Raw genomic sequence first — 17,122 nt, 5'->3', positions numbered from 1 at the left:
GGGCACTCGATAGTCCTGGACCTCCATTACGGTCAAGGAGAGAACTGGGGAGGGGTTCTGCTGAGCCTCTACTACTGTGTCCCCAAATGCTTGCCCCAGTGTGGCTCCTCTGTAGGATCTGCCTTGGCTCCCCAACTCCTACTAGAGCCCACAGGGCTTGGGACCCCAGGTCAGCTGACTACTGTCAGCAGGCCCCCACCCTAGCCTGGATTCCTGTCCAGTACCACTGATCCCTGTCACCAAGTAAGATGGCTCCCATCTACATCACTAGTTGTCCTTTGTTCCCTCCCTCAGAGGTCTTTGCCTTCCCCAAGGGTTTGTTCGGTCTGAGTCCTATTATACAGCTAAGATTCTAGGGGACTGAGACATAATCTTCCAGTTACCTGCACCACCACCCCCAGAAACCAGTCCCCTCTGGTTCTGCAGTATAGTAATAACCCTGAGGGACTGATACAAACTGGGCAAAGAGAAGATGGCAGGCCCTGCTGGGTCAGCCTCACTGCATTCTGTGGTTTCCACACCTGATCCTCTGCCCAGCTACAAGGGGGCTGTAAGATCTTTCTGGGACCCAGCTGCCTGGTGTGAGAGCCACCAGGAGCCATAGCAGGTATCCTACATGGGCCCTCCTTGGGGCCTTGCTCTGGGCCCTGCACCAGGCTTCTCTGACTAGGCAGCAGGAAGGCAGGCAGGGGCTATGTACCAGGCCACAATGCTGGCACTGATGTTCCCCCGGACCATTCCACAGATACCTGGTGCTAGAACACGTGTCTGGGGGGGAGCTGTTTGACTACCTGGTGAAGAAGGGACGGCTGACCCCCAAGGAGGCCCGCAAGTTCTTCCGGCAGATCATCTCTGCACTGGACTTCTGCCACAGCCACTCCATATGGTGCGAGCCAGGCCAGGCTGGGTCAGGCCTACATCTCAAGAGGGCAGTCGGGTTCCTATGGGCTTCATCTAGGAGGCATTGAAAGGCTGCCAGGAGCCCACCCAGGTTTCATCCCCTTGGAGGGCAGGAGGACACCTCATCCCTGTCACCCAGGCCAGGAAGACCACTTAGAGTTAGCTGCCAGTACATTATCGACCTAGGTTGTCACTGGCCTGTCCCACTAACAGGAGTTTGGAAAGGGGAGCAGTCCTTATCAAGGAGTTGCCGTGGGGAAGTGGGTGCAGGGCCACATTTAGGCTCACCTGGGTCTTACTCCCCAGCCATAGAGACTTGAAGCCAGAGAACCTGTTGCTGGATGAGAGGAACAACATTCGTATTGCAGACTTTGGCATGGCATCCCTGCAGGTGGGAGACAGCCTGCTGGAGACGAGCTGCGGGTGAGTGACTGGTGATCCCACAGGCCCAGGATATAGCCTTGGGGGCAGACATCACAGCTATTGCTGCCCAGCATGGACATGCTTTAAAACTGGCCTATGGCTGCAGAGCTATAGGACATTTTGGTGGGAAGCCCAAGGCCGTTTTCTCCCAGCACTAGAGCTGGGCTGAGGGCAGCAGGCAGGACTCCTGTTCTTGTAGTAGGCATGTGGGGCCCCTTTGTCTGTCACCAGCATCTTCTTTTGGTGGTGGGATCTGGGAGCACATTCCATTGGGCCTTCTCTCCTGGGTCTGGATAGATAGGCAGGCAGACCTGAGCACAGTAGTCCCCAAGCTCCAGACCTCCAGCTCCTACTAGAGCATACAGGGTATTTAGGTTGGGGAGAATTGGTCTCAAAGCTATTCATCCTCCTGGGGCCAGCCCAGTTGTGGCCTGTGGACCTCACATGCAGGCTTCCTAGGCAAGACTCATGTGAAGAAAGTGGCAGGGAGGGTGTAAAGATCTGGGCTGTGCACCCTGGCTCCCGCCCCCTGACCTGCTGTTTCGCCCTCAGATCCCCACACTATGCCTGTCCGGAAGTGATTCGGGTAAGCAGCCACCGGGGTCCCTGTGGTGGAAGCGCCCCATATCCTGTTACTGCTGGGTTAGTCACAGCTCAGCTGCCTTCCCTCAGACCCACTTCCCTACTAGATACCCCCACCCTGCATACTGCCAACGCCTGGCATCGCCCTCCTCCCACAGGGCGAGAAGTATGATGGCCGCAAGGCAGACGTGTGGAGCTGTGGTGTGATCCTGTTCGCCTTGCTGGTGGTGAGCCCCACCCACCTCACCTTCTTGTTCCATTCCCTCCTGCTCCCCACACCCTCTCTCCCTTCCCTCCTCTTATACTACCTACCCATGATGAGTGCTGTCCTGCTTACCCACAGGGGGCTCTGCCTTTTGATGATGACAACCTGCGGCAGTTGCTGGAGAAGGTCAAGCGTGGTGTGTTCCACATGCCACACTTTATCCCGCCAGACTGCCAGAGTCTCCTGCGTGGCATGATTGAGGTGGATGCAGCTCGGCGCCTCACGGTGCGTCCTGCCTACCCCTCTGCCCTAGCCAGAACTTGGGTGCCCATGGGGAGTCAGACCCTTCTGCATTCCCGTTGTCCCTTTTTCACACCATCTCCTGGACCTGTCCCTTCATCAGAAAGCCCTATACTGTTGGGGCCAAGCTTCCATCTCTATCTAGCACTTGCTCCTGGGCACCTTAGGGAGAAAATGTCTCTGAGAGTGGGGCTTTCCACCTGTGCCTGTTTGTGCTGCAGCACACCACATGCACAGGGATGTGAGTCTGTGTCATGCCAGGTGGATCAAGTGTGGATCTGTGTTTGCTAGCATGTATGCCCAGGTATGTGTGGGGAGAGTGTATACCCAGCTGTGTGTGAGACTGCACACAGCTACATGTAGGGTAAGTGCCCATGTGTCACACATATATTTGTGTGGATCTAGGTGTGTATGTGGGGGTGGGGGTGGCTGTAACCAGCTATTGTGGTGGAAACTGTATGCCCAGCTGTGTGCCGTGAGTCCTCAGGTATGTATCTCCTATACACAGTATGTGGGTGCAGATAAGCACAGGTGTGTGTATGTGGCTGTGCCCAGTGCATGTAAGGTGAGTGACTGTGTGTATTATTTGTACATAGCTGTGTGTGTGCCCACGTGGTGGTCGGGGGGAGTATGCCCAAATCTTAGGGGCTCATATGTGGTAGATGGCAGGCCTGAATCTGTGAGTGGTTGGCTCAGGTGAGCCCTGGAGTCTGCTCCCCTTCACTGCCATCCTGACCCTCTGCCATCCTTGTGGAATGCCTCCTGACAATGTGAGCCTCACAGCTCCATCAGCTATGGGTGGGCAAAGGCGTGAGGGAAGCCCCAGCATTTGGATTTGAGCCACAAAGTATCTGCCCATGTAAAGGAAGCAAGATGTCCAATGGGCTAGCATTTTCTAGAAGAAATATCATCTGCCCCCTCCCATAAAACAAGTTATCCCTATCTCTGAGTCAGGATGGAGAGAAAGGTGTAGTGGGCTACCTTAGCCTCCTGCCCGCACCTGCACCCAGCCCCTCCCAGCCGCCTGGCTTTGCCTCCTGGACTGGTTTCTCACTCATGCCCTCTGATCTGGGAGGGCCCAACCAGGCAGGACAGGTGTCCCAGGGTGCTGCTTGCTTCCTTGCCTCTCTTCTCCATGGACCCCTGTCCCCCAGCCTCTCCTTCCCTGGCTTCATTTCCTCTGCATCTGGGGTGGGGCAGGGATATGGGTGCTGGCCTGGGCCTCTGGGAATGCAGCCCCTGCCCTGCCTTCTCCTATTTTCCCGCTCTGGCCCCCTACCTCCTAACGTGGGCTCCCCCTGGTACTAACCCCCTGTTTCTCTTTCCTTGTAGCTAGAGCACATTCAGAAACACATATGGTATATGTAAGTAGCTTCTATGCCCACTAACGCCTGCTTTGCCTGTTGCTGTGGCCTGCAGGGCCTGCTAGGAAGGGGGGAGGGTGCCAGCCAGCTCGGGGCTGCCCTAGCCTCACTCTCCACCTCCCTGAGCGGCTGTTGCAGGATACAGGAGGTCTGCAGGGCTGGGTGCAGGGACAGCAGCAGGACTTGGGCTCACTTGAGGGTGGACCTCCCACCTTCCTGGCCACCTCAGGGTGGGTGGAATGGTTTCAGGATGGGCCAGCAATGAGTGACTGCTGCTGGATGCCCTGTCGTCCACAGAGGTGGCAAGAATGAGCCAGAGCCGGAACAGCCCATCCCACGCAAGGTTCAGATCCGCTCACTGCCCAGCCTGGAAGACATTGACCCTGATGTGCTGGACAGCATGCATTCCCTGGGCTGCTTCCGAGACCGCAACAAGCTGCTGCAGGACCTGCTGTCTGAGGAGTATGTTGCAATGAGGGTGGGGCTGGTTTAGTCACTTGGCTCCAATCCCCAAGGTCTAGCTGCTCTAGGGAGCATCCTTGTTGTCCCCTGTGGCCCCTCCAAGGCAGGTGGCCACAGCTAGCATCCCTGTAGGGACACTGTCAGGTACTCTATGTCACTATATGCCCACCCTCTTGGCATCTCTTACCTGCTGCAGGGAGAATCAGGAAAAGATGATCTATTTCCTCCTCCTGGACCGGAAAGAACGGTATCCCAGCCATGAGGATGAGGACCTGCCTCCCAGGAATGAGATAGGTACAAAGCTTCCAACTCATCCTATACCCCCTATTCCTGGCTTTTGGCCCATCCTGACCCCAATCTGCATACAGACCCTCCCCGGAAGCGTGTGGACTCTCCAATGCTGAACCGGCATGGCAAGCGACGACCTGAGCGCAAGTCCATGGAGGTGCTCAGTGTGACAGATGGCGGCTCCCCGGTGCCTGCACGGAGAGCCATTGAGATGGCCCAGCACGGCCAGAGGTATGTGCCTGCCCTGGGGGCCCAAGCCTCCCTCCTGTTGCCCTGGCCAGGGCAGCATCAGGTTCTTAGCCTACTACCCTTAGTCTGTCTGGCCTTGCTTGTCTCTGCCCACTATCCCTGGGATCTGGACTGAGGCCACTAGACTGGGCTGGAGTTCACTGCTAAGCATGCGAGCTGGCTGCATGGGCTGAGCTGGGTTGCACTGGACTAAGCTGACAAAGCTGGGCTGGACTGGACCCGTATTGGACTAGGTTAGGCTGAGCTGGACTGTACTCAACTGACCTGGGTTGGGCTGGACTGTTTTGAAATGGACTGGGGTGAGCTGGGGTGGACTAGACTGAACTGTGCTGGCCTGGACTATGCTAGGCTGAGATAGATTGAACTAGTCTGGTCTGGTCTGAGCTGGGCTGACCTAGACTAAACTGGACTGGCTGAGCTGATCTGGGCTGAGCTGTGCTAGACTGGACTGGACTGAGTCGGCCTGGACTGAGCTAGTCTGGCCTGTACTAAGCTGGGCATTCCTGGGCTGGGTTGAGTTGAGCATGACTGAACTAGACTGGACTAGACTAAATTGAACTAGGCTGAGCTAAGCTGGGATGGACTGGATGGGCTGTACCTGGCTGATCTGTTCTTGCTTGAGCTGGGCTGTGATGTGGTGCAGCTATGTTCAGAGCCCCTTGCTCAGCAGGCTTGTCCCTCCCTGGCGCTTGGCTGTCTCTCATCTGTATTGAGCTGGGCTGTGGTGTGGTAGAGCTTTGTTCAGAGCCCCTTGCCTAGCAGGTTGTCCTTCCCTAGTGGCCAGGAACAGTGTTGTAGGCAAGATGTACAGTTCAGGAAAGTGATGAGTAGAAGGGCACTTAGAGTCTGCAAAGCCTGCCCTGGCTGAGTGGAACTCCCTAACAACCAAGGGTTTTGGTCATCTGTGAACAGACCTGGAGCTGGGAGATTCCACAGGCCCTGCCAGCAGAGGTCAGCATTGTACTCTGTACACATGCTCGCTCTTCCTGCTGGGAGCTGGAGTGCTGAAGTGGGCCAGGTCTGCCTCTGAATTTGTCAAGTACTGGGAGCCCTGAGGTGGCTAGGTAGTCATCAAGACCACTTCCTCTGCCTTGATTCTAGCGTGCTGGTATTCCTGCCCCACTAGGTCCTCCTCATGGATCTGGGATGACTTATGTTCCAGCCTCAAAGTTTCAGTCCTTGAGGAGCTTCTTCTAGCTTTCCAGCCAGCCATGGCCAACAGTCCCTCGGCTTCTGGCAACAAGGCGGGACAGCAAGGGTCCTTCTTGGCCATGTTCTTACATAGCCCTTCTCTGGGATTCTGCCTCTTGTGGACATGTTTCACCTCATCAGGACTCTCCCAGTAGCTCTAGTGCATACCATCTACTCAACCCTCCGTTGAACCCCAAAGGGTAGCTGGGGGCCAGTGCTCTGCCCTTCCAGCATCTAAAGCCTAAGTGAGCTTCCCTGGCTTCTAATAGACCTTCTAGGCCTAGGTGCTACAGGGTAGGCCCATCAGTGGGATGGTGGCTGTCTCCAAGGGAATCTGGAAGGCCCTTTGCCCTGGCACATCTAGCCTGCTTCTGCTCTGGTTTTGCCACTTGCCACTGGGCTCTGATGGGACCTCTGGTTGGAACAAGAGGTCCTGTGACTGGTGGTGAGTCTAGACATCTCTAAGCTTGGCTGCCTCCCTACCCAGAGGTCACCCAGGGCAGGCTGTGCTGTGGCTCCTGTCCCCTTCCTCTCTCTTCATCTTTGTACAGTGGCCTGGGGTTGGCGGGCCATGCTTGGAGGGCTTGCTCGGTGTGGCCAGGCAGCTAGCTGACCTGCGTGCGTGTGGCCGGGGCAGTAACTCTGTTTTCTCGCTTTGTTCCTGCTATAGTAAAGCAGTGTTCAGTAAAAGCCTGGATATCGCTGAAGCCCATCCCCAATTCAGCAAAGAAGACAGGTATACACCCTGCCCATCCATCCCGTCCTCCCAGCCCCAGATGCAGGACTCCTGCCTGAGCCAGGCAGACAGAGGCGGGCCTGGAGGCAGAGCTTACTGACAGACACTCCTGCCTCTCCTTTCTGGGAATGGAACCATCCAGCAGGTCAGGGGAAGAGTCTGGCCAGCTATGAGGAGGCAAGGAGGGGTGGGGTTGCTGGGGCAAGGCCCATGGCCAGCCCATGGCAGAGGGCCACATAATTCAGGTTTGCATAGGGCCAGGACAGGGGCTAGACCCTGCACCCTAAACAGACCTGCCTTATGGTCATAGGCCTACCACACCTGCCACTCTTTTGTCCAGGTGACCTTGGGTACTATTTCTCCAAGGGCTAGCCCGTTTAGATTAAGTGGCTAACTGTCCCATGCCCTGGCAGGTGACAGCAGGCCAGTAACGTCTGCTGCCCACTGGTGCTGCTGTTTATCTGGGCCACATCCTGTTGAGCAGCAGTACACTGCCCCTGTATCCTACTTGCCTCTTGCCCACTTGGCTGTCCTCAGGGCTGGAGTCATCTTTCCTACTTTGGACAAACTGCAGCTCAACTCCAGCATGGCTAGACTGAAGAGAGGTTGATATGGCTCCCATGTTTATGTCTCAGCTTCCCTTCTTCTTCCCTTGTGCCCAGCAATGTGCTCCTATCTGGCATGGTGGGTTCAAAGACGTAGGCCTTACTGCTCGTGGCTGCATCCCCTCTCCCATCTCCTGGTATGACCATCTCCATCTTCTCAGGGCCTGGCTCCTACTATATACCTGGACCTTTTGTCCCAGTGGGAATCCCTGGTACCACTTTGACCCAGGCATGCTGCCCTGACCATGGGTCTTCATTGTTTCTTGGGCTCCTTTAGCAGTGGGTGGAAAGACTTGGAGGTCATGGACACAGGGTTCTGGTCACAGGTGCTCTAGGAGCTGGCAAGTAACCAATAGAGATTGGAGTTGCCCAGGTAGGAACTAGAGACCCTCTGTATATAGTCTGGCTCGTGCTGGGCAGGCCAGGGCAGTGCAAGCTGGTCTAGTGCTCTTCTGTCCTCTTTTCTTCTGTGTCTGCACCCCATCCTACTTTTCCCTCCAAAGATGGCAGGTCCTACTGCCAAGGGCGAACCCGTGCTTTTGTGTCCTTTCATGGTGAGCTGGGTGGAAGGCCTGGTCTCTGGCCTGCAGGGCAGCTGTTCTCCCATGTTGCAATGAATACACATGGCTAGCACCTGCCCCTAGCTATTTTCAGGCTAGGTCTTCAGTCCAGTGGGATAATAGGGGGTTAAGATGAAGGCTGTGGGATGGCCCTGGGCTTCTCTTATGGGTAGCAACTGCCCAGGTAGTGAACCACATACTGGACGTTGTACAGTATAGCCTTGCAGAGTCTGGACTTGGGTGCAAAGGTCATGGAATGTACAAGGCTATATCTAGTTCACAGGAATCCTCCATTGCATGTCCTTGCGCCTCCGTCCACACAGTGTCTGTGGACTTTTGTTGAGAGCCCTTTAGTACCTTTTCTTGTGCCTGGTCTGGGCTCTCTGGTGGGTGGCTCATCTGAGTGGAGAGGAGCCCCAGGAACCTTGGCTGCATACTGATGGTGACTGCCAAGGTCAGCAGGATGATCCTGACACAGCTGTGCCTCCAGAGACCCTCTTGGGCATAGTAGGAGCCTTGGAGCTCTGGGCCAGGACCCCAGGCCTTCTGAAAATGCCACCTAGGGGACAGGAGCTTGGAGCCCTCTCCTGCTGAATCAACGCTCTTATTTTGAACCCCCAGGTCTCGATCCATCAGTGGCGCCTCCTCAGGCCTTTCTACAAGTCCACTCAGCAGTCCTCGGGTGAGTGACTACCCAACCTAAGCCTTAGGTTACAGGGAAATAAAAAGGAACCCAACCAAAGTGCCCGGGGTGGGAAACAGGGCCTCCACAGACTGAGAAGAAGCCCCCCTCCCTGCCTTGCACACAGGCCTCCTTTGTGGGCACCCTCCTGGCTGCTGCTCTGATGCTGGGCTCTGGCTAACTGCATGTTCTTTTGTTTTGTGTTGTCCGTTTTCTCGTGTGTCACTTGTTTTCTTTTGTGGCAAACCCTCCCCTCGCCTGCCCTCTCCCTCTGGTCCTGCTTGGGGTCCTGCTTGAATGGTTTTGCTGATCTGGCTGCTGTGTGTGCATGTGGGTGGGATGGGCATGGGCTCCACTTTGCGGTCACCCCTCCTGCCCCTACTCTGCGCCACTGTAGCCTGTTAGGAAGTTTGTCCTGCCGCCTCTGCCCTCTGAGCTTCCCTATGTGGCCTGCCCCCCGGCCACCTCCTCGGAGCCCGAAGCTTGTCGGAGCGCCTCTCGGCCTGGACACATCCTCTCTCCACAGGCCGCACTGCGGCCCAACCCCAAGACTCAGACCTTGCCGTGCAAGGCCAAGCTGACTGACAAGCCGCTGCAGGGCACCAAGTCCAATCCACTCCCGGCCTGCACCCAGACCCGGCCTCCTGGAGCCAGCCTTGGCCCTCCACTGGCCCTATCCCCTGGGCCCCTCACCCTGCCGGCCCCTGCTCAGCTCCTGCCAACTGGGACTGAATCAAACACCAAATCTGTCCCCACCATACAGGTGACCCCTCACCCCTCACCAAGGGGTAGTCCCCTTCCTACCCCCAAAGGGACGCCTGTCCACACGCCAAAGGAGAGCCCAGCTGGCACACCCAATCCCACACCACCATCCAGTCCTAGTGTTGGAGGGGTGCCCTGGCGGACACGGCTCAACTCCATCAAGAACAGCTTCCTGGGCTCACCTCGCTTCCACCGCCGGAAACTGCAAGGTTAGCATGGACATGAGGCTGGGTAGGTGGTGGAATCTGATTGGGGGTAGTCAGGGGAGGTCCTGCACTGCTGAGATAGAACGAGCCTATAGCTGGCACGTCTGTGGGCCTCTCTACAACTCTCTGCCCTGTATCCTCTTTTGTCCCAGGCCCCATTCTATCATCTTCTAAGCAGCAGCTATATTCAGTGAGGCCTGTTGGGTGGTCAGGAAGTCTACAGGTCCTGGCCTGTGCGGAGGCCAGGTCTCTGTTCAGCTGGGGCCTGACGAGGCACAATGGGGTTTCAGCACCAGAGCATGGACAGCGCACCAGGCAAGGGGACAGAATGGGCACCACCTGCAGCACTAACGAACCTTGCCCTTGTCCTTTCCTGTACACAGTTCCCACGCCAGAGGAGATGTCCAACCTGACCCCAGAGTCCTCTCCAGAGTAAGTGGCTTTGCTTGAGGCTTGGCAGGGGTAACCACGTGAGGGCTTTTTGGTCCCTGGCCGGAAACCCTTGGGCCTGACTTAGCTGATGAGGTTTTATGAACTTTCGGTCCTGTCCATATGAGGAATGCCAGTGGTGGGACATGCCCTAACTCTACTCGGAGGAATCTGAAGTTGGCTAGGAGCAAGTGACTGTGCCCTGGGCTTCCCAGAAGTCTAAGGGATCACAGGGAAGGTTTGGACACAAGGAAAAATGGGATTGTGCTGAGGAGAAAGGACAGATATAAGATATGGGGCCCAGGTAGGGCACCAGTAGCCTGGTAGGCCTGTGATGCTTGGGGGGAGGGAAATTGGCAAAGGCCTGGGACAGAGTACCTCTGGCTTTGAGCTGGGGGAAAGGAACATAGGTGGGCCTAGTGTTGCCACCCTACAAATGCTGAATGTCTGCATAGTGTGGCTTCTTTGTGTCTTTCACAGTGGCCTCTCAGTAGTTACTTCCTTGGTAGCTACTGGTGTGAAAGTGTTAAAATGTCATATGACCGAGTTGGGAGGAAGCATGGCACAGATCGTATAAGCTATGCAACCCCACATAATGGCCAGAGTTACCAGCACTCAGTGATAGACCCGTGGGAGGGCGCTTGTTCTGTGCTAACCCACTGGGAGCAGTGTCTGTGGAGGTGCTTGCTGCACAGCCTTTTTGTCCAAGTGGATGTCAGAGACTGAAGCTCACTGTAACTGTTTTGAGGCTCTGGAAGCACAGGACCATTTTTGCCTAGGTTAGGCCTTTATGTTGGTCTAATCAAAGGTTTTGGAGATCCACTTTGAAACACTTTTTTTGTAAGGTAGAAAAATTGACAGTAGCTTAAGGTCAATAAGAAAGCCAAGGCTTTATCCCACTACCTCCTTGATCAAGACCCTTTGGAAGCTCCCTCACCCCTGGCCCCGCACAGTAGCCCAGAAGGGCTTGGCACCCTCATCTTCTGTCACCAGCCAGCCCCTCACTTGCCATAGCCTTCACAGAAGTATAACCAGGAGAGGAGAGGTATCTCAGTAACTGGTTCTCTTGGTTGCCCATGATGTCAGACTGTCTGGCTGGAAGCCATGGAGCTACAGCAGTCTATAGAACTCACTCCTCCAGAGTCTCTCTAGTGCCTTCAGCTTCTTGGCTGGAGCCCAACAAGCTGAACGGTTTTTGCTCACTATTCTAGGCCCTTCTGTCATGGCCTTTCATGGACCACACCCAGAATTCTAGCACCAGGGCCCAGCAATATGGATACCAGGGCTCTATTATGGACTGTCACCCTGTTCCATGCAATTCCCTCTGATCCTTTGGCTTATTTCAGACATGGCCATGTCTAACATGCCATACCACACAAATATTACTGCTTGCATCTGTGATTTTCAGCCAGAAACTCTACTTGTGTTTTCTAGAACCAGTTGGCTTCTCTGAAATATCCTGAGCATTGATGGTCTCTAGGCCCAGGCATGGGTTTTGGGTATACAGGTGGGACAAGGGCCTACATGAGGGGCATATACTCACAGGACTGAACAGAGCTGACAGCAGAAGCACAGAGGGGCTGTGGGGCTGTGTCTGCCACAGAGAGAAAGTAACCATCCCAAGAAATGAACAAGAAGGGGGAAGTCACACAGCCAGGAAAACCTACACTTAGCCTAGGCTAACAGAGGCTTGGTGCTGTCTAGCACAGATATTCTTGTTCATGCTGGCTACATGCTAACCCTATCCCTGAATGCCAGTGTGCTTCTACAGCCACTTCTGCAGTTTCTAGCCCCTCTGAGTCACTGGTACAGGGATACATCTGACTGGGGGCGCTGACTGTGCCCCCACTGCAGCTATACCAGGCAGCAGGAAGTCTGCCTGGCCATGTTGACTGGGAGTTGCCATGAGACAGCCTGCAGGCTCAGCTCCCCCCACGCCCACCCCCAGACCTATGGAGTAGACATCTAGCAATGACTTGACTGGACATTCTGCTTTCTGGTCTCAAGGCTGCCAGCCAAGTATCAATGGGCTGTGGTTGTCTCCATGGCTAGGAAAGAATCTCTTCCAGTTGCCCATGGGTTGGAGTCTCTGCAGCTGTTGCCAGTCAGCAAGGTGGCAAGAGCTTCAGCTGTGCATGATTAGTTGGTGGGACCCTGCAAGTGAGGCTGGGAAGCTTGATATCTGCCTTCCATCCCCTGGTCTGGCATTTCCAGTCCCTGGAGCTAAAAGATACTACTTAAGAGTAATGTATTCACAACTTAGGAGGTGGTGTATGCAGTGAGGAGTGCCACAGTGTGGCTGGGATTGTACTGATCTATTCTGGCCAGACAGCTGAGGCCATCTGGGCAGTAGTGGAGTGGTAGCCAAGCACTATGTCAAGCTATCATGGGAAGAAAACAAGTCCTGTAGTCTTGTGGGCAATGTATGCCAGGCCTGGATGAGGCTGTGGCTGTGGGATATAGGCAGGCCCATCCCTAACTGATCCTGAGGGTCTGCCAGGGATCTTACTCCACAATTTGAGGTATGGAGTCATATATATTATCTTTATCTGGCCCCAGAGAGCTCTACCAGACTCTAGTATGCAGCAGCTTGCAGTGGACTGGGAGCATATCTGCTAGGGAGTTGGAGTGCAGGCTTCTCCAGAATTTAGGGACCAAAATAGAGGGTGAGACATAGACACTCTCCTGTCCCCCTTCTCTGCCTAGTGTAATGTCTAGCAAGGGCCACTCAGACATCTCTGTAGAAATCAAGGACTTGTAAGTTGGGGTGAAATTTGTAGTTAAGGACACAGGATTAGGGTTAGGGTTGTAGGGTGAAAGTTGGGACAAGGGGTCCATGTTAAAAGCATAGGGTCTGGGTTAGTGAAATAGGGTTCAGGCTGGGGATGTAAGTCTAGGTTTATGGATGTTGGGGTAAGGTTAGGGGTTATGGTTAGGGAAGTTTGGTTATGATTAAGGGTTTTGGTTAATTGCTATGGTAAAAGGTATTTGGTTAGGTTTTGTCTTGTTTGTGGGTAAGTTTAGAGTTGGGGGTTGCCCTTAGTGTTGGATTGTGGAGTTAGGGGGAGTAGGTATGGTCAAGTTAGCATTAGGGTCACAGGGCTGGTATTGGTTGTTGGGAGTACCTGCACTGCTCTGTAGGGAAGGCTTTACTGCCCCAGCCCCTATAGAGATTACAGGAGTGGACCAGGCATCACACTCCCATCATCACAGCCTCTGCTCTGCCTAGGCTGGCCAAGAAATCGTGGTTTGGGAACTTCATCAACCTGGAGAAGGAGGAACAGATCTTTGTGGTGATCAAGGACAAGCCCCTGAGCTCCATCAAGGCTGACATCGTTCATGCCTTCCTGTCGGTGAGGTTACGGCAGAGCAAGGTGGATACCCTCACCCATGGGCCCAGCATCCTGGCAGACCAAAGGACCTCTCATTCCCACTAACTCTGGACACCCACCTGTCCTTATGTTCTTCTGCCTGGACCACCACTATCTACTTAGGCCTTCAATGTGCTGGGAGCTGCACACACCTCTGGGAGTGGGGAGCAGTGTATGGCTGGGGTGTGCTGGTCTTCAGGTGAAACCTCCCTGAGATTGAGGGTGAAGCACAGGTGGCCACATGAAAGGAAAGAGGCTGTGACCCTGAGGGATCTGTGTGGGTTCTGATGACACCTAGTTAACATTGTGAGGCCCAGAGTCTGTTGCCATACTACTTATTTATTTGAAGTCTGTGACCTCCTGTGGCCACCAATCTTCCTGAAGTTCTCAGAGAACATGGGGCATCTCTAGATTCTGAGAAGCAAAAAGGCACATAAAGACTGGAAATGAGACTTTCCAGCCAGGATATGAACTCCCAGAGTACCCTCAGAATTGACTCTGTCCCTCCTCTGTAGGGCTGCCTTATTCTGGGCTAGGCCTCTCTGGGACTTTCCTGAGCTTGTACCTCCCACCGCAGGACTCTGATACGCTAACTTTTGGCCCAGGGAAGTCATCTTTCCTATAGTTATCCATCAGAAGGCACCTGTCTTGTTCCAAGGTCCATGGTGCCTTTGCCTCATTGGACGTTGCTACCATATCTGTGGCTACAGTTGAAGGATTTCCTTGGTTCAGCTGGGGACAGCTGAGAATATCTGCCAGAGGCCTCAAGACAGGGAAGGCCATTCCCAATAGAGGGGTCACACTTGAGGTCGGCTAGACACCTGGCCTGCTGAGTCTGTTTGGCACTCCTACCATTTAACCTGAGCCTGTTTCTTCCACACCTCCACCCATTACATCCCTTCACAAGGCCCCTGGGTCACCAGGCCAACCTGGGGCCCCCAACCACTTCCCCATGGTGGCTTGTCCTGTATACTGGGCTGACCCTGTTAGCTTTCTAGCTTTGTTCTCGCTGCTGTCGAGTCCATGTGACCAGCCCTTGGTACTATGGATTCACACACAGCCTCCCCATATCCAAGGAAGTCTCATAGCTTTCCTGGTCACTACTGCAATGCTCCTCTATTACTGCCCCTGACTCAGGATTGTAAGGCCATCTAGCCCCTTCCAGTTTAGGGTTCTCTTTGGGAAACCCAGGGTAGTGGCTAGTGTGCACTCTGGCTGGCTGAGCAAGGGGCGGGGGAGGGGGATGTCTGAAGTAAGCTTCTCTCTCTGTTAGTCTTCTGTGTTATACTTGGTTCTCAAAACTGGAGATGGATGGAGGGCTAGGTTTGTGTCTGGTGCCCACTCTGAGGTCATCTCCCCAGAGATCCAAGAGTGGGCTAGTGAGGCCTTCAGGTAGGCGGTGCTCATGTCCAACCTGTGCACACTACAGATACCCAGCCTCAGCCACAGCGTTATCTCCCAGACAAGCTTCCGGGCTGAATACAAGGCAACAGGGGGCCCGGCAGTGTTCCAGAAGCCAGTCAAATTCCAGGTGGATATCACCTACACTGAGGGCGGAGAGGCCCAGAAGGAGAACGGTATCTACTCAGTCACATTCACTTTGCTCTCAGGTAAGCCAGCTGACTTGGTGGTTGTGTTTCATCCTCACTGGTCCCGCCAGTCTTTCCTGACTGCCAGTCTTTTCCCCAGGCCCCAGTCGCCGCTTCAAGAGGGTTGTGGAGACCATCCAGGCCCAGCTGCTGAGCACCCATGACCAGCCATCAGCCCAGCACCTGTCAGGTGAGATGGGGGCTTGGCATAGCATCTGTGGCTAGTGCTGCTTGGATGGGAGGTACGAGGACTGACATGGCCTCCTACTCTGACGGATGCCCACCTCCCTGCCCTGAGCAGTGCTGCACCCCTCAGGGAGCAGGGCCCCTCCCCGGGCATGGTGGGCTGCATCACACTGAAAGGCGCCTCTTGTCCACCGTAGAACCACCCCCGCCAGCGCCAGGACTAAGCTGGGGTGCTGGGCTTAAGGGCCAGAAGGTGGCCACCAGCTACGAGAGTAGCCTCTGACGCTGGCAGGTAAGGTGTCCGGCCTGCTGCCGGGGAGGGGAGGGGCTGCGGGCAGGGCCTCCTGCAAAAGCCAGGTTTGCCCTAAGAGGGGTGTCCCGTGGCCACTCACCTGGCCTGGCTCTGGACAGGCCTGAAGGCTCAGCACCCAGGCAGCTGGACATGAGGGCAGCCTGAGCAGGCTCTGAGAGTAGGGCCCAAGGCCTTGATCCTTGGGGCTCTCCCTGTAGCACCCCACAATGGCTGGTACTTGCCACCCCCATGCCACTGACCACCAGAGCTCTGCCTTAAGCAGGATGGGGTCTGAGGTTCTGGTCCCAGCAGGGTGCGGGAGGAGGTAGTACTTGTGTGTCTGTCTGGCCCTATGCATAGGCATACACATGGGACCTATGTGTCAGAGTAATAGCTAGGATATAGTCTGGTCTATCTTTAAGCAAAGGGGGCAGACTGATGGTGTATGGCATGGGGCTACTTAGACATTCTTGAGACGTCTAAATGGAAGTGATGGGATATGGCTTAGGGCCAGCTTCTCTGAGCCCTATTCCCAGCTCACTGTCTCCACAGCTGCGGCGCGCGTGTGTGTGTGTGTGTGTGTGTGTGTGTGTGTGTGCGTGTGTACGTGTGTGCGTGTGTGCGTGTGTGCGTGTGTGTAGGTCCTTTCCACCTGTTTCTCACCTCATTCCATCCTCATTCCATCGCCTGTAGATGTGCTCACAACATGGGCCTTATCTCCTGGCAGGTGGGGCTGGAGCCCCCAGCAGCCCTGGGCTCATTCAGCTGCTCACTTTTCTCGAGCAGGCAGGGCCAGATGCTCCTGTAGCCACTTGTACTTCAGTCAATCTTGTCTTCCTGGGGTTTAAGATCTCCATCTTAGAAAGAGGAAAATAGGCTGGGGAACAGCAACAGTAGTGGGAAACTGAGAGCAAGGAATGACAGGCAGTAGCTGAGGCTGAGGCAGGCCAGGACTGTTCAAGGCAAGTAAAGCCAGGGTCTAGCATGCTGCTGGGGTTCTGCTCATGGTGACCACTCAGACACTACAGCCCTCCTATACTCTTGAGTATTGGACAGCTCTCCACATACTAGCCTATGAGATGTTCTGTCATACCCCCACCCAGTGTCATATGCAGCTTTTGCAGGGAATGTGGTGGGTGTGGCCTATACATAGGGCCTACCTACCAGTTTTACTCAGTCAACCCTGTCAGTGCTGGAGCCTACTGTAGAGACTGTTGGGCACCCACCAACTCTTGGATCTCAGTTTGTCCCCCTGATACCTGTGTACCTGTGTCCTGGACTCTCATCCAGTGAGCTTGGCCCCAAAGACCCTGCTGGGGTGGGCAGAAATACAGACCTCAAGAATACCTCGGGACCATCCAGAAAGGAACCCCACTCAGGGAGAGGAGGCCCGGAACCTCTAATGAGTAGGCCCAATGGACACACTCCACCCAGGTCTCCTTATGCCAGCAGGCCTAGCATAGTAGGAGAGGCAGGGGTAAATGGGAGCCAGCGGGTGGTGAGGTGCAGGCCCTGCATAGGTGACCTAGTTAAACAGTGTCAGAGCGAAGGGTTTATCTAGTCCAGGGGTGACAGGCCCACACCCAGTCTTTTGGCTTTGGCTATTGGAGGGTAACCTTTCCACTTTCTGCCTGGTTCCCACCCAGTTGTAGTCATAGGCCTACTCTGACCTAGATCCTAGATCTCAGCTCTGCCCCTTCAAAACTCTACACTTCCTGGACCTGCCTTTTCCATCACCCA

The 17,122-nt window shown here is 54.9% G+C and overlaps 1 protein-coding gene across 7 annotated transcripts in view; it reads left to right on the top strand.

Moving 5' to 3' along the window:
- Positions 1-17,122, top strand: part of Brsk2 (BR serine/threonine kinase 2) — a 52,511-nt gene that overhangs the window by 33,201 nt on the left and 2,188 nt on the right. For 4 of the 7 annotated variants that reach the window (XM_027408914.2, XM_035441274.1, XM_027408909.2 and 1 more), the window contains exons 4-18: positions 746-886; positions 1,207-1,323; positions 1,876-1,909; positions 2,064-2,132; positions 2,249-2,395; positions 3,743-3,774; positions 4,072-4,236; positions 4,433-4,530; positions 4,605-4,755; positions 8,487-8,547; positions 9,311-9,518; positions 9,899-9,947; positions 13,174-13,297; positions 14,745-14,925; positions 15,005-15,094. In XM_027408914.2, the coding sequence (XP_027264715.1) occupies positions 746-886; positions 1,207-1,323; positions 1,876-1,909; positions 2,064-2,132; positions 2,249-2,395; positions 3,743-3,774; positions 4,072-4,236; positions 4,433-4,530; positions 4,605-4,755; positions 8,487-8,547; positions 9,311-9,518; positions 9,899-9,947; positions 13,174-13,297; positions 14,745-14,925; positions 15,005-15,094 (1,667 nt within the window). Of the gene's footprint in view, positions 1-745; positions 887-1,206; positions 1,324-1,875; positions 1,910-2,063; positions 2,133-2,248; positions 2,396-3,742; positions 3,775-4,071; positions 4,237-4,432; positions 4,531-4,604; positions 4,756-6,634; positions 6,701-8,486; positions 8,548-9,310; positions 9,519-9,898; positions 9,948-13,173; positions 13,298-14,744; positions 14,926-15,004; positions 15,095-15,287; positions 15,374-17,122 lie in introns of those variants that run through there. The other 3 variants (XM_035441272.1, XM_027408912.2, XM_035441273.1) reach the window with 3 other exon arrangements.

Source organism: Cricetulus griseus, chromosome 3 (assembly GCF_003668045.3).
Source record: "Cricetulus griseus strain 17A/GY chromosome 3, alternate assembly CriGri-PICRH-1.0, whole genome shotgun sequence".
In the NCBI taxonomy this organism is placed as follows: domain Eukaryota; kingdom Metazoa; phylum Chordata; class Mammalia; order Rodentia; family Cricetidae; genus Cricetulus; species Cricetulus griseus.
This window is presented reverse-complemented; position numbering and strand designations above follow the sequence as displayed.